The 24,817-nt window shown below is 41.4% G+C and overlaps 1 protein-coding gene across 2 annotated transcripts; it reads left to right on the plus strand.

Annotated features, from left to right (window-relative positions):
- The first annotated feature begins 604 nt into the window (after window positions 1–604).
- On the plus strand, window positions 605–22,380 carry LOC118947903 (monocyte to macrophage differentiation factor 2-like). 2 transcript variants are annotated; one of them, XM_036972958.1, is made up of 7 exons: window positions 605–676; window positions 4,984–5,065; window positions 5,186–5,346; window positions 19,291–19,365; window positions 21,798–21,899; window positions 21,989–22,058; window positions 22,170–22,380. In XM_036972958.1, exons 1-7 carry the CDS (start codon window positions 648–650, stop codon window positions 22,350–22,352), a joined length of 702 nt encoding a protein of 233 aa, XP_036828853.1. In that variant the 5' UTR covers window positions 605–647; the 3' UTR covers window positions 22,353–22,380. The 2 variants fall into 2 exon arrangements, with proteins under 2 accessions (XP_036828853.1, XP_036828854.1); XM_036972959.1 differs by lacking the exon at window positions 605–676 and adding an exon at window positions 1,341–1,764.
- Window positions 22,381–24,817: the final 2,437 nt, after the last annotated feature.

The following is a 24,817-nucleotide window of genomic DNA, read 5'->3' on the forward strand; positions in this document are numbered from 1 at the left end:
TTAGCAGATGTTAATGGTTGCATGGTCAGCAGATGTTAATGGTCACATGATTTGCAGATGTTAATGGTCACATGGTTAGCAGATGTTAATGGTCACATGATTTGCAGATGTTAATGGTCACATACACATGGTTAGCAGATGTTAATGGTCACATACACATGGTTAGCAGATGTTAATGGTCACATGGTTAGCAGATGTTAATGGTTACATACACTTGGTTAGCAGATGTTAATGGTCACATGGTTAGCAGATGTTAATGGTCACATGGTTAGCAGATGTTAATGGTCACATGGTTAGCAGATGTTAATGGTCACATGGTTAGCAGATGTTAATGGTCACATGGTTAGCAGATGTTAATGGTCGCATGGTTAGCAGATGTTAATGGTCGCATGGTTAGCAGATGTTAATGATCACATGGTTAGCAGTGTGGTACACATGGTTAGCAGATGTTAATGATCACATGGTTAGCAGTGTGGTACACATGGTAGGGTTAGTCAGGATAGATAATAAACAGAGTAACAGCAGCGTATGTGAGTCCCTCCCTCCCTCCCACCCAGCTCCTGTTTGTGTTCAGACGCACAGGGAAATCCGTCTCGCTAGTTGAGAACAGTAACAAGAGAAACAGATAAATACATGCTGTCTCCGGTATGGACTTTAAGAACAGCCGATATGGAAGGTAGGGTTAGGGTTAACACTACATGCTGTCTCCGGTATGGACTTTAAGAACAGCCGATATGGAAGGTAGGGTTAGGGTTAACCCTACATGCTGTCTCCGGTATGGACTTTAAGAACAGCCGATATGGAAGGTAGGGTTAGGGTTAGGGTTAACCCTACATGCTGTCTCCGGTATGGACTTTAAGAACAGCCGATATGGAAGGTAGGGTTAGGGTTAACCCTACATGCTGTCTCCGGTATGGACTTTAAGAACAGCCGATATGGAAGGTAGGGTTAGGGTTAGGGTTAACCCTACATGCTGTCTCCGGTATGGACTTTAAGAATAGCCGATATGGAAGGTAGGGTTAGGGTTAACCCTACATGCTGTCTCCGGTATGGACTTTAAGAACAGCCGATATGGAAGGTAGGGTTAGGGTTAGGGTTAACCCTACATGCTGTCTCCGGTATGGACTTTAAGAACAGCCGATATGGAAGGTAGGGTTAGGGTTAGGGTTAACACTACATGCTGTCTCCGGTATGGACTTTAAGAACAGCCGATATGGAAGGTAGGGTTAGGGTTAACACTACATGCTGTCTCCGGTATGGACTTTAAGAACAGCCGATATGGAAGGTAGGGTTAGGGTTAGGGTTAACCCTACATGCTGTCTCCGGTATGGGCTTTAAGAACAGCCGATATGGAAGGTAGGGTTAGGGTTAACCCTACATGCTGTCTCCGGTATGGACTTTAAGAACAGCCGATATGGAAGGTAGGGTTAGGGTTAGGGTTAACCCTACATGCTGTCTCCGGTATGGACTTTAAGAACAGCCGATATGGAAGGTAGGGTTAGGGTTAGGGTTAACCCTACATGCTGTCTCCGGTATGGACTTTAAGAACAGCCGATATGGAAGGTAGGGTTAGGGTTAGGGTTAACCCTACATGCTGTCTCCGGTATGGACTTTAAGAATAGCCGATATGGAAGGTAGGGTTAGGGTTAACCCTACATGCTGTCTCCGGTATGGACTTTAAGAACAGCCGATATGGAAGGTAGGGTTAGGGTTAACACTACATGCTGTCTCCGGTATGGACTTTAAGAACAGCCGATATGGAAGGTAGGGTTAGGGTTAGGGTTAACACTACATGCTGTCTCCGGTATGGACTTTAAGAATAGCCGATATGGAAGGTAGGCAGAATATTATTCTAGACAGAGGAATTAATATCTCTGATAAAGTGACGTTTTATTGAACTACTTAACTAATATTGTTGTTTGTCGGTTAGTTGATGGTTGGGGTTAGGTTGGTTGACGGTTGGTTGACGGTTGGGGTTAGGTTGGTTGACGGTTGGGGTTAGGTTGGTTGACGGTTGGGGTTGGGTTGGTTGACAGTTGGGGTTAGGTTGGTTGACGGTTGGGGTTAGGTTGGTTGACGGTTGGTTGACGGTTGGCGTTAGGTTGGTTGACGGTTGGGGTTAGGTTGGTTGACGGTTGGGGTTAGGTTGGTTGACGGTTGGGGTTAGGTTGGTTGACGGTTGGTTGACGGTTGGCGTTAGGTTGGTTGACGGTTGGGGTTAGGTTGGTTGACGGTTGGGGTTAGGTTGGTTGACGGTTGGGGTTAGGTTGGTTGACGGTTGGGGTTAGGTTGGTTGACAGTTGGGGTTAGGTTGGTTGACGGTTGGGGTTGGGTTGGTTGACAGTTGGGGTTAGGTTGGTTGACGGTTGGGGTTAGGTTGGTTGACAGTTGGGGTTAGGTTGGTTGACGGTTGGGGTTGGGTTGGTTGACGGTTGGGTTGGGTTGGTTGACGGTTGGGGTTGGGTTGGTTGACGGTTGGGTTGGGTTGGTTGACGGTTGGGGCTGGGTTGGTTGACGGTTGGGGTTGGGTTGGTTGACGGTTGCCGTTAGGTTGGTTGACGGTTAGGGTTAGGTTTGTTGACGGTTGGCGTTAGGTTGGTTGACGGTTGGGGTTAGGTTAGTTGACGGTTGGGGTTAGGTTGGTTGACGGTTGGGGTTAGGTTGGTTGACGGTTGGGGTTAGGTTGGTTGACGGTTGGAGTTAGGTGTTTTGCTAGCTGATGTGAAGCCATGTGCACCGATGCGCTTGGGGACAAGTGTGTGTGTGTGTGTGTGTGTGTGTGTGTTGCCACTAGCAGGATTCAGAAACAGATCCTCTTAGATTTAAAGACCCGGTGGATCAGACACCACGTCTGATATTCAGCATTACTAACATTCTGTTCACTGCTGTAGATTATAGTTTCCCATTCTAACGCAACAAGCGGAATGTGAGAGAGAGAGCAGGTGAAAGTTCAAGCCCAGCCGAGGTAGACACAGCCACCCCCCTAGTGTGTGTGCTCCATTATAACGCTGATACCATAGGAGGGTCGTTAGATCAGCCTTGGCCGCTCACACTAATGACAGAGAAAGACAGGGAGAGAGAGGGAGAGAGTGGGGAGAGAAAAAGAGGGGGAAGATGGAGGTAGAGAGAGGGAGTGAGAGAATGGAGGGGGAGATATAGGCAGAGTTGGAGGCAGAGTGCCCCTCTTTTGGACAATAACAATGCTTTCTCTGATCAGAGCCTTTGTCCCTTCAGGCTCACTGAGACACACACGCCTGTTGTCCATTAGCTGACAGAATCAAATCACATGTTGTGTGTCACATACGCTGAATACAACAGGTGTAGGTAGACCTTAACGAGAAATACTTACTTACAAGCCCTTAACTCTATTTCTTGAACTGCAATGTTGGTAAAGAAAATATTTAGTAATTAAAAATAAATCTAAAAGTAACACAAGAAAAGTACATAACAATAACGAGACTATATACAGGGGGTACCGGTACCGAGTCAATGTGCGGGGGTACAGGTTAGTCAAGGTAATTTGTGACTGGAGAGTGATGGACCACAGTGAGACCAACCATCCTCTCACTCTGCTACTGAAGAGATACTGGTAGTCTAGGAGAGTGATGGACCACAGTGAGACCAACCATCCTCTCACTCTGCTACTGAAGAGATACTGATAGTCTAGGACAGTGATGGACCACAGTGAGACCAACCATCCTCTCACTGCTACTGAAGAGATACTGATAGTCTAGGACAGTGATGGACCACAGTGAGACCAACCATCCTCTCTGGTAGTCTAGGCTTTTGCTCCAGCAAAAGGCCTGTTAGAGCAGCCTCCACATCCTGTCCCTCTCTAGGTAACTAAAACCTTTATGAGCTGAATAAGGCCTGTTATAGCAGCCTCCACATCCTGTACCTCTCTAGGTAACTAAAACCTTTATGAGCTGAATAAGGCCTGTTAGAGCAGCCTCCACATCCTGTCCCTCTCTAGGTAACTAAAACCTTTATGAGCTGAATAAGGCCTGTTAGAGCAGCCTCCACATCCTGTCCCTCTCTAGGTAACTAAAACCTTTATGAGCTGAATAAGGCCTGTTAGAGCAGCCTCCAGGTCCTGTTCCTCTCTAGGTAACTAAAACCTTTATGAGCTGAATAAGGCCTGTTAGAGCAGCCTCCACATCCTGTTCCTCTCTAGGTAACTAAAACCTTTATGAGCTGAATAAGGCCTGTTAGAGCAGCCTCCACATCCTGTACCTCTATGTAACTAAAACCTTTATGAGCTGAATAATACTGAAAGGGATTTAGAGAAAATACTTATATAGATTTAACACAATATGTGGAATGAGGCAACTAACCAACCACAACATGGAAGTAAATAGCTACCCTGAACCTTACCCTGTCACACAGCTTCTGCTAGGCCTGAGGGACCCTGTGTGGAATCAGATAACGCACAGCTGACCTGGCGTCCAGCAAGCACTACCCTGAAACCTGCGATGTTTGTGTGTGTGTGTTGACTTACGAAATGTGGTTTCATAACATGTCCAGATGTGCCTCTCTCTGTAAACCGGGATTGAGAGATTTACTGCTGATTAAAGACAGAGACATAAACACACACACACACACACACACACACACACACACACACACACACACACACACACACACACACACACACAGAGACATCAGAAAATGGACACACTCGGACCTGCCCTGTGGTTGTCATAGAGACGAGGCTGTAGCCATGCGGACGGCAGGCAGATCAACTCAGATAACGTGATGTGGATTACAGTGGTGTTCTGTAAATCCCCTCTGAATGACCGTCTCTCACACACACACACGCACACGCACACACACACATACAAGCATGGGCTGCTATGCATAGAGCCCAAGTAAGGTTTTAACGTGGATGTCAGAGCTCAGCAGTACCTGACACAGTCTGACACTACTTATAGAGGCCAGGAGACACATTCAACATGTACAGTATCCTGGGTGTGTGTGTTCCAGGTTCATGAATGGCAGAGTTCCATCCAGTAGGAGATACGAGCCTACAGACTACGAACACGCTGCCAACTGTGCCACACATGGAGTGAGTTACACACACAACCTGTCTACAGATTCATCTCTTATCTCTGGAAACACAGCTGCTGTTCACCCTGCTGTACCTGGTTCTACCCATAATATCTTGTTTACCCATGATCCTCCACAGCTCTGGATCATCCCCAGCCTGGTGGGCGGGTCTGTACTCTACTTCCTGTCTGTGGACCAATGGCAGGCTGCTGCTGCCTGGTTGTACGGGGCGGGGCTTAGTGGTCTATTCATCTCCTCCACTCTGTTTCACACCGTGGCCTGGAAGATCAGACACCTCCGGTTAGTATCTCTGATCAGACACCTCCGGTTAGTATCTCTGATCAGACACCTCCGGTTAGTCTCTCTGATCAGACACCTCCGGTTAGTATCTCTGCTCAGACACCTCCGGTTAGTCTCTCTGCTCAGACACCTCCGGTTAGTCTCTCTGATCAGACACCTCCGGTTAGTCTCTCTGTTTCACACCGTGGCCTGGAACATCAGACACCTCCAGTTAGTATCTCTGATCAGACACCTCCGGTTAGTCTCTCTGATCAGACACCTCCGGTTAGTCTCTCTGTTCAGACACCTCCGGTTAGTCTCTCTGATCAGACACCTCCGGTTAGTCTCTCTGTTTCACACCGTGGCCTGGAACATCAGACACCTCCAGTTAGTATCTCTGATCAAACACCTCCGGTTAGTATCTCTGATCAGACACCTCCGGTTAGTATCTCTGATCAGACACCTCCGGTTAGTCTTTCTGATCAGACACCTCCGGTTAGTCTCTCTGATCAGACACCTCCGGTTTGTCTCTCTGTTTCACACCGTGGTCTGGAACATCAGACACCTCCGGTTAGTCTGTCTGATCAGACACCTCCGGTTTGTCTCTATGTTTCACACCGTGGTCTGGAACATCAGACACCTCTAGTTAGTATCTCTGATCAGACACCTCTAGTTAGTATCTCGGTCTTTATCTCAATTTCAAATTCAATTTAAGGGGCTTTATTGGTGTGGGAAACATATGTTTACATTGCAAGTGAAATAGATGAAATAGACAACAAAAACTGAACAGTAAACATTACACTCACAGAAGTTCCAAAGGAATAGAGACATTTCAAATGTCATATTATGTCTTTATACAGTGTTGTAACGATGTACAAATGGTTAAAGTACACAAGGGAAAATAAATCAGCATAAATATGGGTTGTATTTACAATGGTGTTTGTTCTTCACTGGTTGCCCTTTTCTCGTGGCAACAGGTCACAAATCTTGCTGCTGTGATGGCACACTGTGGTATTTCACCCAGTAGATATGGGAGTTTATCAAAATTGGATTTGTTTTCAAATTCTTTGTGGATCTGTGTAATCTGAGGGAAATGTGTGTCTCTAATATGGCCATACATTGGACAGGAGGTTAGGAAGTGCAGCTCAGTTTCCACATCATTATGTGGGCAGTGAGCACATAGCCTGTCTTCTCTTGAGAGCCAACAGTGACCTTTCTCAATAGCAAGGCTATGCTCACAGTACATAGTCAAAGCTTCTGTTCATTTTGGGTCAGTCACAGTTGTCAGGCCACTGTGTACTCTCTGTTTAGGGCCAAAGAGCATTCTTGTTTGCTCTGTTTTTTTGTTAATTCTTTCCAAAGTAAATATATTTTTGTTTTCACGTGATTTGGTTGGGTCTAATTGTGTTGCTGTCCTAATTGTGTTGCTGTCCTGTGAACAGAGCCCCAGGACCAGCTTGCTTAGGGGAATCTTTTCCAGGTTCATCTCTGTTACAGGAATTAAATTCCTTTATGTTTTATTTAACTAATTTAATTAAACACTCTGCCCACTCCTAAGAATTTGTAAGACCCTTATTTGCATAAAATGGACAGAGACCAGTCTCAAAATCGATCAGCAGCGTTTATTCTGGAGAGTACTGAACACGATACAGTTTACCACAGGTTATAAACTGCACTAGCGTTTATTCTGGAGAGTACTGAACACGATACAGTTTACCACAGGTTATAAACTGCACTAGCGTTTATTCTGGAGAGTACTGAACACGATACAGTTTACCACAGGTTATAAACTGCACTAGCGTTTATTCTCGAGAGTACTGAACACGATACAGTTTACCACAGGTTATAAACTGCACTAGCGTTTATTCTGGAGAGTACTGAACACGATGCAGTTTACCACAGGGTTATGGTAACCCTAACACCACAGGTTATAAACTGAAAATGACGTCATTCGTTTTTGAACTGTTCCGTCTCTTCTCCCACCCTGGTACAAAGGCAGTATCTCAAGCCTTCCCACATCGTCTCCCTACCAATTTAATATAATTTATGACGAGCCAAGGTCTTCCTGTGTAGAAGCATTCTAGCCAGTCTGACGATAAGTTATTTCATTTCTACCAAGGAACAGACAGTCATTGTTCTAATTCTTGATTATATTTACACACATTGAACACACAGAGTGTTCAAACCGATTCCCCTAATTAGAACACTATTCCCCTAATTAGAACACTATTCCCCTAATTAGAACACTATTCCCCTAATTAGAACACTATTCCCCTAATTAGAACACTATTCCCCTAATTAGAACACTATTCCCCTAATTAGAACACTATTCCCCTAATTAGAACACTATTCCCCTAATTAGAACACTATTCCCCTAATTAGAACACTATTCCCCTAATTAGAACACTATTCCCCTAATTAGAACACTATTCCCCTAATTAGAACACTATTCCCCTAATTAGAACACTATTCCCCTAATTAGAACACTATTCCCCTAATTAGAACACTATTCCCCTAATTAGAACACTATTCCCCTAATTAGAACACTATTCCCCTAATTAGAACACTATTCCACTAATTAGAACACTATTCCCCTAATTAGAACACTATTCCCCTAATTAGAACACTAGTCCCCTAATTAGAACACTATTCCCCTAATTAGAACACTATTCCCCTAATTAGAACACTATTCCCCTAATTAGAACACTATTCCCCTAATTAGAACACTATTCCCCTAATTAGAACACTATTCCCCTAATTAGAACACTATTCCCCTAATTAGAACACTATTCCCCTAATTAGAACACTATTCCCCTAATTAGAACACTATTCCCCTAATTAGAACACTATTCCCCTAATTAGAACACTAGTCCCTGAATCAGTCTCAGCAGAGAAAGGTAACACAGACTCCAACACAAACGACTCAGAGGCACCTGTGTCTCAGGATCTTCAATGGCACTGGGTCGTTACTTCCTAACAGAGATACTAAAACCCTCCGTAATGAAAGGTAAATAGTCTGGATCAATTGGAACTTTCACATGCCCCTGGGCCTGAGACGGAGTGACAGGAGTGAACTGATGTGGGACAGGTGCTGCTAACGCCATAGGCTTATGGTTAACTTTAGCAGGAGTACTGAATTACTCTCAGCCCTGAGAAGGTTTTTCTAATGATCGGAACCCTGACAGTAGTGACACTCTTGACTGAAGTCAGCTTTACCACGGGAGCCAGGCTCAACCCTAGATGAATGGAACCCGTGGACCAGTGTCTGAGTGGGCAGGGCCCAAATCTCCCCCCGAATGCACCCACTCACTCTGAATACAGGGCTCTGCAAAGACACTTTCGTGAGTCAAAACATTCTCGTCCACCAAAACCGCAGCTTCAGAGACAGTCTTAACTTTTCCTTCCTTAATGTACGTACAGTAGCTATACGATCAGGGATTGTGTCCTTTAAATTGCTCTAGCATAATCAGATCACACAGCCCCTGGAAAGTCGGAACCGCAGAGGCGGAACACCAGCGATTTAAACTATGAAAATAACTCTGGCGTAAACTCAACATGAGTCTGTTAATCAGCCTTTTTTAAAGTTGTAAATCGTTGACGTTAAGCCTCAGGAACCAGTTGGTAAATCTGTAACGGACGTTTTAACCTTATCATAACTGACACTGTTGGCTACACCAAGAGCTGAATATGCTTCCTGCGCTTTACCAGTCAGCACACACAGCAACATTAAAGAGATCAGAATCAGGCCAACTCTTAGCGTCAGCACACACAGCAACATTAAAGAGATCAGAATCAGGCCAACTCTTAGCGTCAGCAACACACTGCAACATTAAAGAGATCAGAATCAGGCCAACTCTTAGTGTCAGCAACACACTGCAACATTAAAGTGAGATCAGAATCAGGCCAACTCCTAGCGTCAGCAACACACTGCAACATTAAAGTGAGATCAGAATCAGGCCAACTCCTAGCGTCAGCAACACACTGCAACATTAAAGTGAGATCAGAATCAGGCCAACTCCTAGCGTCAGCAACACACTGCAACATTAAAGTGAGATCAGAATCAGGCCAACTCCTATCGTCAGCAACACACTGCAACATTAAAGTGAGATCAGAATCAGGCCAACTCCGAGCGTCAGCAACACACTGCAACATTAAAGTGAGATCAGAATCAGGCCAACTCCTAACGTCAGCAACACACTGCAACATTAAAGAGATCAGAATCAGGCCAACTCCTAGCGTCAGCAACACACTGCAACATTAAAGTGAGATCAGAATCAGGCCAACTCCTAGCGTCAGCAACACACTGCAACATTAAAGTGAGATCAGAATCAGGCCAACTCCTAGCGTCTGCAACACACTGCAACATTAAAGTGAGATCAGAATCAGGCCAACTCTTAGCGTCAGCAACACACTGCAACATTAAAGTGAGATCAGAATCAGGCCAACTCTTAGCGTCAGCACACACAGCAACATTAAAGAGATCAGAATCAGGCCAACTCTTAGCGTCAGCAACACACTGCAACATTAAAGAGATCAGAATCAGGCCAACTCTTAGCGTCAGCAACACACTGCAACATTAAAGTGAGATCAGAATCAGGCCAACTCTTAGTGTCAGCAACACACTGCAACATTAAAGTGAGATCAGAATCAGGCCAACTCCTAGCGTCAGCAACACACTGCAACATTAAAGTGAGATCACTAAATGTTTCTAATAACCGAGTATAATAACTGTGTGTATAATAACCATGTATAATAACTAGGTATAATAACCGTGTATAACTGTGTATAATAACGGTGTGTATAATAACTATGTAGCATAGCTGCGTGTATAATATCTGCATGTATATAACTGTGTATAATAACCATGTATAACAACCATGTGTATAATAACCATGTGTATAACAACCATGTGTATAATAACCATGTGTATAACAACCATGTGTACCATGTATAATAACCATGTGTATAATAACCATGTATAATAACCATGTATAATAACCATGTATAATAACCATGTGTATAATAACCATGTGTATAACAACCATGTGTATAATAACCATGTGTATAACAACCATGTGTACCATGTATAATAACCATGTGTATAATAACCATGTGTATAACAACCATGTGTATAATAACCATGTGTATAACAACCATGTGTACCATGTATAATAACCATGTGTATAATAACCATGTGTATAATAACCATGTATAATAACCATGTGTATAATAACCATGTGTAATAACCATGTGTATAATAACCATGTGTATAATAACCATGTATAATGACCATGTATAATAACCATGTGTATAATAACCATGTGTATAATAACCATGTGTAATAACCATGTGTATAATAACCATGTGTATAATAACCATGTATAATAACCATGTGTATAATAACCATGTGTATAACAACCATGTGTATAATAACCATGTGTATAACAACCATGTGTACCATGTATAATAACCATGTGTATAATAACCATGTGTATAATAACCATGTATAATAACCATGTGTATAATAACCATGTGTATAATAACCATGTGTATAATAACCATGTGTATAATAACCATGTGTATAATAACCATGTGTATAATAACCATGTGTATAATAACCATGTGTATAATAACCATGTATAATAACCATGTATAATAACCATGTGTATAATAACCATGTGTATAATAACCATGTGTAATAACCATGTGTGTAATAACCATGTGTATAATAACCGTGTATAATAACCATGTGTATAATAACCATGTGTAATAACCATGTGTATAATAACCATGTGTATAATAACCATGTATAATAACCATGTGTATAATAACCATGTGTATAATAACCATGTGTAATAACCATGTGTATAATAACCATGTGTAATAACCATGTGTATAATAACCATGTGTATAATAACCATGTGTAATAACCATGTGTATAATAACCATGTATTATTTATTTATTTATTTATTTTACCTTTATTTAACCAGGTAGGCAAGTTGAGAACAAGTTCTCATTTACAATTGCGACCTGGCCAAGATAAAGCAAAGCAGTTCGACAGATACAACAACACAGAGTTACACATGGAGTAAAACAAACATACAGTCAATAATAAAGTATAAACAAGTCTATATACAATGTGAGCAAATGAGGTGAGAAGGGAGGTAAAGGCAAAAAAGGCCTTGGTGGCAAGGTAAATACAATATAGCAAGTAAAACACTGGAATGGTAGTTTTGCAATGGAAGAATGTGCAAAGTAGAAATAAAAATAATGGGGTGCAAAGGAGCAAAATAAATAAATAAATTAAATACAGTTGGGAAAGAGGTAGTTGATAGGGCTAAATTATAGGTGGGCTATGTACAGGTGCAGTAATCTGTGAGCTGCTCTGACAGTTGGTGCTTAAAGCTAGTGAGGGAGATAAGTGTTTCCAGTTTCAGAGATTTTTGTAGTTCGTTCCAGTCATTGGCAGCAGAGAACTGGAAAGAGAGGCGGCCAAAGAAAGAATTGGTTTTGGGGGTGACTAGAGAGATATACCTGCTGGAGCGTGTGCTACAGGTGGGAGATGCTATGGTGACCAGCGAGCTGAGATAAGGGGGGACTTTACCTAGCAGGGTCTTGTAGATGACATGGAGCCAGTGGGTTTGGCGACGAGTATGAAGCGAGGGCCAGCCAACGAGAGCGTACAGGTCGCAATGGTGGGTAGTATATGGGGCTTTGGTGACAAAACGGATTGCACTGTGATAGACTGCATCCAATTTGTTGAGTAGGGTATTGGAGGCTATTTTGTAAATTACATCGCCAAAGTCGAGGATTGGTAGGATGGTCAGTTTTACAAGGGTATGTTTGGCAGCATGAGTGAAGGATGCTTTGTTGCGAAATAGGAAGCCAATTCTAGATTTAACTTTGGATTGGAGATGTTTGATATGGGTCTGGAAGGAGAGTTTACAGTCTAACCAGACACCTAAGTATTTGTAGTTGTCCACGTATTCTAAGTCAGAGCCGTCCAGAGTAGTGATGTTGGACAGGCGGGTAGGTGCAGGTAGCGATCGGTTGAAGAGCATGCATTTAGTTTTACTTGTATTTAAGAGCAATTGGAGGCCACGGAAGGAGAGTTGTATGGCATTGAAGCTTGCCTGGAGGGTTGTTAACACAGTGTCCAAAGAAGGGCCGGAAGTATACAGAATGGTGTCGTCTGCGTAGAGGTGGATCAGAGACTCACCAGCAGCAAGAGCGACCTCATTGATGTATACAGAGAAGAGAGTCGGTCCAAGAATTGAACCCTGTGGCACCCCCATAGAGACTGCCAGAGGTCCGGACAACAGACCCTCCGATTTGACACACTGAACTCTATCAGAGAAGTAGTTGGTGAACCAGGCGAGGCAATCATTTGAGAAACCAAGGCTGTTTAGACTGCCGATGAGGATGTGGTGATTGACAGAGTCGAAAGCCTTGGCCAGATCAATGAATACGGCTGCACAGTAATGTTTCTTATCGATGGCGGTTAAGATATCGTTTAGGACCTTGAGCGTGGCTGAGGTGCACCCATGACCAGCTCTGAAACCAGATTGCATAGCAGAGAAGGTATGGTGAGATTCAAAATGGTCGGTAATCTGTTTGTTGACTTGGCTTTCGAAGACCTTAGAAAGGCATGGTAGGATAGATATAGGTCTGTAGCAGTTTGGGTCAAGAGTGTCCCCCCCTTTGAAGAGGGGGATGACCGCAGCTGCTTTCCAATCTTTGGGAATCTCAGACGACACGAAAGAGAGGTTGAACAGGCTAGTAATAGGGGTGGCAACAATTTCGGCAGATAATTTTAGAAAGAAAGGGTCCAGATTGTCTAGCCCGGCTGATTTGTAGGGGTCCAGATTTTGCAGCTCTTTCAGAACATCAGCTGAATGGATTTGGGAGAAGGAGAAATGGGGAAGGCTTGGGCGAGTTGCTGTTGGGGGTGCAGTGCTGTTGACAGGGGTAGGAGTAGCCAGGTGGAAAGCATGGCCAGCAGTAGAAAAATGCTTATTGAAATTTTCAATTATGGTGGATTTATCAGTGGTGACAGTGTTTCCTATCTTCAGTGCAGTGGGCAGCTGGGAGGAGGTGTTCTTATTCTCCATGGACTTTACAGTGTCCCAGAACTTTTTTGAGTTAGTGTTGCAAGAAGCAAATTTCTGCTTGAAAAAGCTAGCTAACCATGTGTATAATAACCATGTGTATAATAACCAGGTGTATAATAACCATGTGTATAATAACCATGTGTATAATAACCATGTATAATAACCATGTATAATAACCATATGTATAATTACCATGTGTATAACAACCATGTGTATAATAACCATGTATAATAACCATGTGTAATAACCATATGTATAACAACCATGTGTATAATAACCATATGTATAATTACCATGTGTATAACAACCATGTGTATAATAACCATGTATAATAACCATGTGTAATAACCATATGTATAACAACCATGTGTATAATAACCATGTGTATAATAACCATGTATAATAACCATGTATAACAACCATGTATAACAACCATGTATAATAACCATGTGTATAATAACCATGTATAATAACCATGTATATAATAACCATGTATAACAACCATGTATAATAACCATGTATAATAACCATGTATAATAACCATGTGTATAATAACCATGTGTATAATAACCATGTGTACCATGTATAATAACCACGTGTATAATAACCATGTATAATAACCATGTATAATAACCATATGTATAATAACCATGTGTATAATAACCAGGTGTATAATAACCATGTGTATAATAACCATGTGTATAATAACCAGGTGTATAATAACCATATGTATAACAACCATGTATAATAACCATATGTATAACAACCATGTGTATAATAACCATGTATAACAACCATGTATAATAACCATGTGTATAATAACCATGTATAATAACCATATGTATAACAACCATGTATAATAACCATGTATAACAACCATGTATAATAACCATGTATAATAACCATGTATAATAACCATATGTATAATAACCATGTGTATAATAACCAGGTGTATAATAACCATGTGTATAATAACCATGTGTATAATAACCAGGTGTATAATAACCATATGTATAACAACCATGTATAATAACCATATGTATAACAACCATGTGTATAATAACCATGTATAATAACCATATGTATAATAACAAGGTGTATAATAACCATGTATAATAACCATGTATAATAACCATGTATAATAACCATGTGTATAATAACCAGGTGTATAATAACTATGTGTATAATAACCATGTGTATAATAACCAGGTGTATAATAACCATGTATAATAACCATGTGTATAATAACCATGTGTACCATGTATAATAATCACGTGTATAATAACCATGTGTATAATAACCATGTGTACCATGTATAATAACCACGTGTATAATAACCATGTGTATAATAACCATGTGTATAATAACCATGTGTAATAACCATGTGTATAATAACCATGTGTAATAACCATGTGTATAATAACCATGTGTATAATAACCATGTGTATAATAACCATGTGTACCATGTATAATAACCACGTGTATAATAACCATGTGTAATAACCATGTATAATAACCATGTGTAATAACCATGTGTATAATAACCATGTGAATAATAACCATGTATAATAACCATGTGTATAATAACCATGTGTATAATAACCATGTGAATAATAACCATGTATAATAACCATGTGTATAATAACCATGTGTATAACAACCATGTGTATAATAACCATGTATAATAACCATGTATAATAACCATGTGTATAATAACCATGAGTATAATAACCATGAGTATAATAACCATATGTATAACAACCATGTGTATAATAACCATGTATAATAACCATGTATAATAACCATGTGTATAATAACCATGTGTAATAACCATGTATAATAACCATGTATAATAACCATGTATAATAACCATATGTATAATAACCATATGTATAATAACCATGTATAATAACCATGTATAATAACCATGTATAATAACCATGTGTATAATAACCATGTGTATAATAACCATGTATAATAACCATGTGTATAATAACCATGTGTATAATAACCATGTATAATAACCATGTGTATAATAACCATGTGTATAATAACCATGTATAATAACCATATGTATAATAACCATGTATAATACCCGTGTATAATAACCATGTATAATAACCATGTGTATAATAACCATGTGTATAATAACCATGTATAATAACCATGTATAATAACCATATGTATAATAACCATGTGTATAATAACCAGGTGTATAATAACCATGTGTATAACAACCATGTGTATAATAACCATGTATAATAACCATGTGTATAATAACCATGTATAATAACCATGTGTATAATAACCATGTGTATAATAACCATGTATAATAACCATGTATAATAACCATATGTATAATAACCATATGTATAATAACCATATGTATAATAACCATGTGTATAATAACCATGTATAATAACCATGTATAACAACCATGTATAATAACATGTGTATAATAACCATATGTATAATAACCATGTGTATAACAACCATGTGTATAATAACCATGTATAATAACCATGTGTATAATAACCATGTGTATAATAACCATGTATAATAACCATGTATAATAACCATGTATAATAACCATGTGTATAACAACCATGTGTATAATAACCATGTATAATAACCATGTGTATAATAACCATGTATAATAACCATGTGTATAATAACCATGTATAATAACCATGTATAATAACCATATGTATAATAACCATGTGTATAATAACCAGGTGTATAATAACCATATGTATAATAACCATGCGTATAATAACCATGTGTATAATAACCATGTGTAATAACCATGTATAATAACCATATGTATAATAACCATGTGTATAATAACCAGGTGTATAATAACCATGTGTATAACAACCATGTGTATAATAACCATGTATAATAACCATGTGTATAATAACCATGTATAATAACCATGTATCATAACCATATGTATAATAACCATATGTATAATAACCATATGTATAATAACCATGTGTATAATAACCATGTATAATAACCATGTGTATAATAACCATGTGTATAATAACCATGTGTATAATAACCAGGTGTATAATAACCATGTATAATAACCATATGTATAATAACCATGTGTATAATAACCACGTGTATAATAACCACGTGTATAATAACCACGTGTATAATAACCACGTGTATAATAACCACGTGTATAATAACCATGTGTATAATAACCATGTGTATAATAACCATGTGTAATAACCATGTATAATAACGGTGAATATAACTGTGTGTGTATAATACCTGTGTATACTAACTGTGTGTGTGTATACTAACTGTGTGTGTGATTATATTAACTGTGTGTGTATACTAACTGTGTGTGTGTGTGTGTGTGTGTGTATACTAACTGTGTGTGTATACTAACTGTGTGTGTGATTATATTAACTGTGTGTGTGTGTGTATACTAACTGTTTGTGTGTGTGTGTGTATACTAACTGCGTGTGTGTATACGAACTGTGTGTGTGTATACTAACTGTGTGTGTGTATACTAACTGTGTGTGTGTATACTAACTGTGTGTGTGTATACTAACTGTGTGTGTGTATTCTAACTGTGTGTGTGTGTATACGAACTGTGTGTGTGTGTATACGAACTGTGTGTGTGTGTATACGAACTGTATGTGTGTGTGTATACGAACTGTGTGTGTGTGTGTATACGAACTGTGTGTGTGTGTGTGTGTATACTAACTGTGTGTGTGTGTATACTAACTGTGTGTGTGTATACTAACTGTGTGTGTGTATACTAACTGTGTGTGTGTGTATATTAACTGTGTGTGTGTATGTGTATATTAACTGTGTGTGTGTATACTAACTGTGTGTGTGTATACTAACTGTGTGTGCGTATACTAACTGTGTGTGTGTATACTAACTGTGTGTGTGTGTGTGTGTATACTAACTGTGTGTGTGTATATTAACTGTGTGTGTGTATGTATATTAACTGTGTGTGTGTATGTGTATATTAACTGTGTGTGTGTATACTAACTGTGTTTGTGTATACTAACTGTGTGTGCGTATACTAACTGTGTGTGTGTATACTAACTGTGTGTGTATACTAACTGTGTGTGTATACTAACTGTGTGTGTGTATTAACTGTGTGTGTGTATATTAACTGTGTGTGTGTGTGTATATTAACTGTGTGTGTGTGTGTATACTAACTGTGTGTGTGTATTAACTGTGTGTGTGTGTGTGTGTGTGTATACTAACTGTGTGTGTGTGTATATTAACTGTGTGTGTGTGTGTATACTAACTGTGTGTGTGTGTGTATACGAACTGTGTGTGTGTATACTAACTGTGTGTGTGTGTATATTAACTGTGAGTGTGTGTGTATATTAACTGTGTGTGTGTGTATACTAACTGTGTGTGTGTATACTAACTGTGTGTGTGTGTATACTAACTGTGTGTGTGTATACTAACTGTGTGTGTGTGTGTGTATATTAACTGTGTGTGTGTGTGTGTGTATACTAACTGTGTGTGTGTATTAACTGTGTGTGTGTGTGTGTGTTTGTGTGTGTATACGAACTGTGTGTGTGTATACTAACTGTGTGTGTGTGTGTGTGTATTAACTGTGTGTGTGTGTGTATATTAACTGTGTGTGTATACTAACTGTGTGTGTGTGTATATTAACTGTGTGTGTGTGTGTGTATACTAACTGTGTGTGTGTGTATATTAACTGTGTGTGTGTGTGTGTATACTAACTGTGTGTGTGTGTATATTAACTGTGTATGTATATTAACTCTGTGTGTGTGTGTATACTAACTGTGTGTGTGTATATTAACTGTGTGTGTGTATAATAACTGTGTGTGTGTATACTAACTGTGTGTGTGTGTGTGTGTGTACTAACTGTGTGTGTGTATATTAACTGTGTGTGTGTGTGTGTATACTAACTGTGTGTGTGTGTATACTAACTGTGTGTGTGTATATTAACTGTGTGTGTGTATAATAACTGTGTGTGTGTATACTAACTGTGTGTGTGTATATTAACTGTGTGTGTGTATAATAACTGTGTGTGTGTATACTAACTGTGTGTGTGTGTGTGTGTGTACACTAACTGTGTGTGTGTGTATACTAACTGTGTGTGTGTATACTAACTGTGTGTGTGTGTGTATACTAACTGTGTGTGTGTATACTAACTGTGTGTGTGTATGTGTGTGTGTGTGTATACTAACTGTGTGTGTGTGTGTATACTAACTGTGTGTGTGTGTGTGTGTGTATACTAACTGTGTGTGTGTGTATACTAACTGTGTGTGTGTGTGTATACTAACTGTGTGTGTGTGTGTATATTAACTGTGTGTGTGTGTATACTAACTGTGTGTGTGTATATTAACTGTGTGTGTGTGTACACTAACTGTGTGTGTGTGTATACTAACTCTGTGTGTGTATATTAACTGTGTGTGTGTGTGTGTGTATACTAACTGTGTGTGTGTGTGTATACAAACTGTGTGTGTGTATATTAACTGTGTGTGTGTGTGTGTATACTGACTGTGTGTGTGTGTGTAAACTAACTGTGTGTGTGTATACTAACTGTGTGTGTGTGTGTATACTAACTGTGTGTGTGTATACTAACTGTGTGTGTGTGTATACTAACTGTGTGTGTGTATATTAACTGTGTGTGTGTGTGTGTGTGTGTACACTAACTGTGTGTGTGTGTATACTAACTGTGTGTGTGTATATTAACTGTGTGTGTGTGTATACTAATTGTGTGTGTGTGTATACGAACTGTGTGTGTGTATATTAACTGTGTGTGTGTGTGTGTGTATACTAACTGTGTGTGTGTGTGTATTAACTGTGTGTGTATACTAACTGTGTGTCTCTCTACAGTAGAGTGGAGCAGCGTTTCCACATGTGTGACAGAATGGCCATCTACTTCTTCATCGCTGCTTCCTACACCCCCTGGTAGGTGTGTGTGTGTGTGTGTATACACCCCCTGGTAGGTGTGTGTGTGTGTATACACCCCCTGGTAGGTGTGTGTGTGTGTGTGTATACACCCCCTGGTAGGTGTGTGTGTGTGTGTGTATACACCCCCTGGTAGGTGTGTGTGTGTATACACCCCTGGTAGGTGTGTGTATACACCCCCTGGTAGGTGTGTGTATACACCCCCTGGTAGGTGTGTGTATACACCCCCTGGTAGGTGTGTGTATACACCCCCGGGTATGTGTGTGTGTGTGTACACCCCCTGGTAGATGTGTGTATACACCCCCTGGTAGGTGTGTGTGTGTGTGTGTATACACCCCCTGGTAGGTGTGTGTGTGTGTGTATACACACCCTGGTAGGTGTCTGTGTGTTTGTGTATACACCCCCTGGTAGGTGTGTGTGTGTGTGTGTGTGTGTGTACACCCCCTGGTAGGTGTGTGTGTGTGTGTGTGTGTGTACACCCCCTGGTAGGTGTGTGTGTGTGTGTGTGTGTACACCCCCTGGTAGGTGTGTGTGTGTGTTTGTGTGTACACCCCCTGGTAGGTGTGTGTGTGTGTATACACCCCCTGGTAGGTGTGTGTGTGTGTATACACCCCCTGGTAGGTGTGTGTGTGTTTATGTATACACCCCCTGGTAGAGGTGTGTGTGTGTGTGTGTGTGTGTACACCCCCTGGTAGGTGTGTGTGTGTGTACACCCCCTGGTAGGTGTGTGTGTGTGTGTGTGTACACCCCCTGGTAGGTGTGTGTGTGTTTGTGTGTACACCCCCTGGTAGGTGTGTGTGTTTGTGTGTACACCCCCTGGAAGGTGTGTGTGTGTGTACACCCCCTGGTAGGTGTGTGTGTGTTTGTGTGTACACCCCCTGGTAGGTGTGTGTGTTTGTGTGTACACCCCCTGGAAGGTGTGTGTGTGTGTACACCCCCTGGTAGGTGTGTGTGTTTGTGTGTACACCCCCTGGAAGGTGTGTGTGTGTGTACACCCCCTGGTAGGTGTGTGTGTGTTTGTGTGTACACCCCCTGGTAGGTGTGTGTGTTTGTGTGTACACCCCCTGGTAGAGGTGTGTGTGTGTGTGTGTGTACACCCCCTGGTAGGTGTGTGTGTGTGTACACCCCCTGGTAGGTGTGTGTGTGTTTGTGTGTACACCCCCTGGTAGGTGTGTGTGTTTGTGTGTACACCCCCTGGTAGGTGTGTGTGTGTGTGTGTACACCCCCTGGTAGGTGTGTGTGTGTTTGTGTGTACACCCCCTGGTAGAGGTGTGTGTGTGTGTTTGTGTGTACACCCCCTGGTAGGTGTGTGTGTTTGTGTGTACACCCCCTGGTAGGTGTGTGTGTGTTTGTGTGTACACCCCCTGGTAGGTGTGTGTGTTTGTGTGTACACCCCCTGGTAGGTGTGTGTGTGTTTGTGTGTACACCCCCTGGTAGGTGTGTGTGTGTTTGTGTGTACACCCCCTGGAAGGTGTGTGTGTGTTTCTACACCTGCATTGCTTGCTGTCTGTTTTAGGCTGGGTTTCTGTACAGCACTTTGAGATATCAGCTGATGTACGAATGGGCTATATAAATACATTTGATTTGATTTGTTTGTGTGTACACCCCCTGGTAGGTGTGTGTGTGTTTGTGTGTGTGTGCACCCCCTGGTAGTTGTGTGTGTGTGTACACGCCCTAGGTTGATGCCGAGGGAGTTGGGTCCGTGGTCACGTGTTTCTAGGTTAATGTTGAGGGAGTTGGGTCCGTGGTCACGTGTTTCTAGGTTGATGCTGAGGGTTGGGTACGTGGTCACGTGTTTCTAGGTTGATGCTGAGGGAGTTGGGTCCGTGGTCACGTGTTTCTAGGTTAATGATGAGGGAGTTGGGTCCGTGGTCACGTGTTTTAGGTTAATGATGAGGGAGTTGGGTCCGTGGTCACGTGTTTCTAGGTTAATGATGAGGGAGTTGGGTCCGTGGTCATGTGTTTCTAGGTTGATGCTGAGGGAGTTGGGTCCGCGGTCATGTGTTTCTAGGTTGATGATGAGGGAGTTGGGTCCGCGGTCATGTGTTTCTAGGTTGATGCTGAGGGAGTTGGGTCCGTGGTCACGTGTTTCTAGGTTGATGCTGAGGGAGTTGGGTCCGCGGTCATGTGTTTCTAGGTTGATGATGAGGGAGTTGGGTCCGCGGTCATGTGTTTCTAGGTTGATGATGAGGGAGTTGGGTCCGCGGTCATGTGTTTCTAGGTTGATGCTGAGGGAGTTGGGTCCGTGGTCACGTGTTTCTAGGTTGATGCCGAGGGAGTTGGGTCCGTGGTCACGTGTTTCTAGGTTGATGCTGAGGGAGTTGGGTCCGCGGTCACGTGTTTCTAGGTTGATGCTGAGGGAGTTGGGTCCGTGGTCACGTGTTTCTAGGTTGATGCCGAGGGAGTTGGGTCATGTGGTCATGTGTTTCTAGGTTGATGCTGAGGGAGTTGGGTCCGTGGTCGAGTCACATGCGATGGATTATCTGGATCATGGCAGTTATCGGCTCCACATACGTCTTCTACTTCCACGAGAGGTACCACACACACACACTCACGCGCACGCACGTACACACACACCACTCTCCCTGATGTTAATAATCTCAGGTGATGTCACTCCCTGCAGGTATAAACTGTTGGAGTTACTAGGATACGTGGTCATGGGGGCGGGGCCTGCTCTTGTCATCCTGTCCATGGTAACACACACACACACCATTGATTGTCCAGAAACATTTACCTAAAGTCAATGTTCAAGCTTTCAAAGGAGTTTATCCCCTAAACCCTTATCGTGTGTGTGTTTGTTGCAGGCGGACAGGGCAGGTTTGAGTGAGCTGGCGGTGGGTGGGATTTTCTACATAGTGGGTGTGGCCTTCTTTAAGAGCGATGGAGTCGTCCCATTCGCTCACGCCATCTGGCACCTGTTTGTTGCCATGGGAGCAGCTACACACTACTACGCTATCTGGAGACACCTGTACACACCTGGACACTGAGACACACACCTACCGTGGTGCTAGCTAAACATGGATCTGGTCCTGTACACACCTGGACACTGAAACACACACCTACCGTGGTGCTAGCTAAACAGGGATCTGGTCCTGTACACACCTGGACACTGAGACACACACCTACCGTGGTGCTAGCTAAACAGGGATCTGGTCCTGTACACACCTGGACACTGAGACACACACCTATCGTGGTGCTAGCTAAACAGGGATCTGGTCTGACTGTTTACATGATGACATCACCACATCCAACTCTTACAATTATTAGTAGAAGTACTACAGTTACCAACATGCTGGAAACAGGCTTTGATTATATAATGCCTGTATGTTCCACACCAGAAGGATCTCTGTCCAATTAGAGACAGGAATCAGTGAATTGAAGGATCTCTGTCCAATTAGAAACAGGAATCAGTCAACTACCAGAAGGATCTCTGTCCAATTAGAAACAGGAATCAGTGAATTGAAGGATCTCTGTCCAATTAGAGACAAGAATCAATGAATTACCATAAAGATCATCAAGGACAACAACCAACCGAGCCACTGCCTGTTCACCATGCTATCATCCAGAAGGCGAGGTCAGTACAGGTGCATCAAAGCTGGGACCGAGAGACTGAAAAACAGCTTCTATCTCAAGGCCATCAGACTGTTAAACAGCCACCACTAACATTGAGTGGCTGCTGCCAACACACTGACTCAACTCCAGCCACTTTAATAATTCAAAATTGATTTAAAATGTATCACTAGTCACTTTAAACAATGCCACTTAATATAATGTTTATATGGGTTATATATGGCCATCGCTCATCCATATATCTTTATGTACATATTCTTAATTCCCTTACACTTGTGTGTATAAGGTAGTTGTTGTGAAAATGTTAGATTACTCGTTGATTATTACTGCATTGTCGGAACTAGAAGCACAAGCATTTCACCACACTCGCATTAACATCTGCTAACCATGTGTATGTGACCAATAAAATTTGAATTGAATCTCTGTCCAATTAGAAAACAGGAATCAATGAACTACCAGAAGGATCTTTCTCTTTGTCCAATTAGAGACAGGAATCAGTGAGCTACCAGAAGGATCTCTGTCCAATTAGAGACAGGAATCAGTGAGCTACCAGAAGGATCTCTGTCCAATTAGAAAACAGGAATCAGTGAACTACCAGAAGGATCTTTCTCTTTGTCCAATTAGAGACAGGAATCAGTGAGCTACCAGAAGGATCTTTCTCTTTGTCCAATTAGAGACAGGAGTCAGTCAACTACCAGAAGGATCTCTGTCTTTGTACAATTAGAGACAGGAATCAATGAACTACCAGAAGGACCTCTGTCCAATTAGAGACAGGATTCAGTGAACTACCAGAAGGACCTCTGTCCAATTAGAGACAGGAATCAATGAACTACCAGAAGGATCTTTCTCTTTGTACAATTAGAGACAGGAATCAGTGAGCTACCAGAAGGATATTTCTCTTTGTCCAATTAGAGACAGGAGTCAGTCAACTACCAGAAGGATCTCTGTCTTTGTACAATTAGAGACAGGAATCAATGAACTACCAGAAGGACCTCTGTCCAATTAGAGACAGGATTCAGTGAACTACCAGAAGGATCTCTGTCCAATTAGAGACAGGAATCAGTGAACTACCAGAAGGACCTCTGTCCAATTAGAAACAGGAATCAGTGAACAACCAGAAGGATCTCTGTCTTTGTACAATTAGAGACAGGAATCAGTGAACTTCCAAATACCAGAAGGAAGACCTGACCTGCACTACAGTCAACCTCGTTAAACTGACACCTTTAATTAGTAATACTGTGGTACCTTTATACTGACACCTTTAAGGAGTAATACTGTGGTACCTTTATACTGACACCTTTAATTAGTAATACTGTGGTACCTTTATACTGACACCTTTAAGGAGTAATACTGTGGTACCTTTATACTGACACCTTTAAGGAGTAATACTGTGGTACCTTTATACTGACACCTTTAAGGAGTAATACTGTGGTACCTTTATACTGACACCTTTTAGGAGTAATACTGACACCTTTAAGGAGTAATACTGTGGTACCTTTAAGGAGTAATACTGACACCTTTAAGGAGTAATACTGTGGTACCTTTATACTGACACCTTTAAGGAGTAATACTGTGGTACCTTTATACTGACACCTTTAAGGAGTAATACTGTGGTACCTTTATACTGACACCTTTAATTAGTAATACTGTGGTACCTTTATACTGACACCTTTAAGGAGTAATACTGTGGTACCTTTATACTGACACCTTTAATTAGTAATACTGTGGTACCTTTATACTGACACCTTTAAGGAGTAATACTGTGGTACCTTTATACTGACACCTTTAATTAGTAATACTGTGGTACCTTTATACTGACACCTTTAAGGAGTAATACTGTGGTACCTTTATACTGACACCTTTAAGGAGTAATACTGTGGTA

The sequence above is a fragment of the Oncorhynchus mykiss genome, unplaced genomic scaffold (assembly GCF_013265735.2).
Source record: "Oncorhynchus mykiss isolate Arlee unplaced genomic scaffold, USDA_OmykA_1.1 un_scaffold_213, whole genome shotgun sequence".
Classification (NCBI taxonomy): Eukaryota; Metazoa; Chordata; class Actinopteri; order Salmoniformes; family Salmonidae; genus Oncorhynchus; species Oncorhynchus mykiss.

Coding starts and splice junctions, on each gene's coding strand:
- LOC118947903 (XM_036972958.1), top strand. CDS start 648: ATGGACTTTAAGAACAGCCGATATGGAAG. Junction 677..4,983: donor AAGAACAGCCGATATGGAAG/GTAGGGTTAGGG, acceptor TGTGTGTTCCAG/GTTCATGAATGGCAGAGTTC. Junction 22,059..22,169: donor CTCTTGTCATCCTGTCCATG/GTAACACACACA, acceptor TGTTTGTTGCAG/GCGGACAGGGCAGGTTTGAG.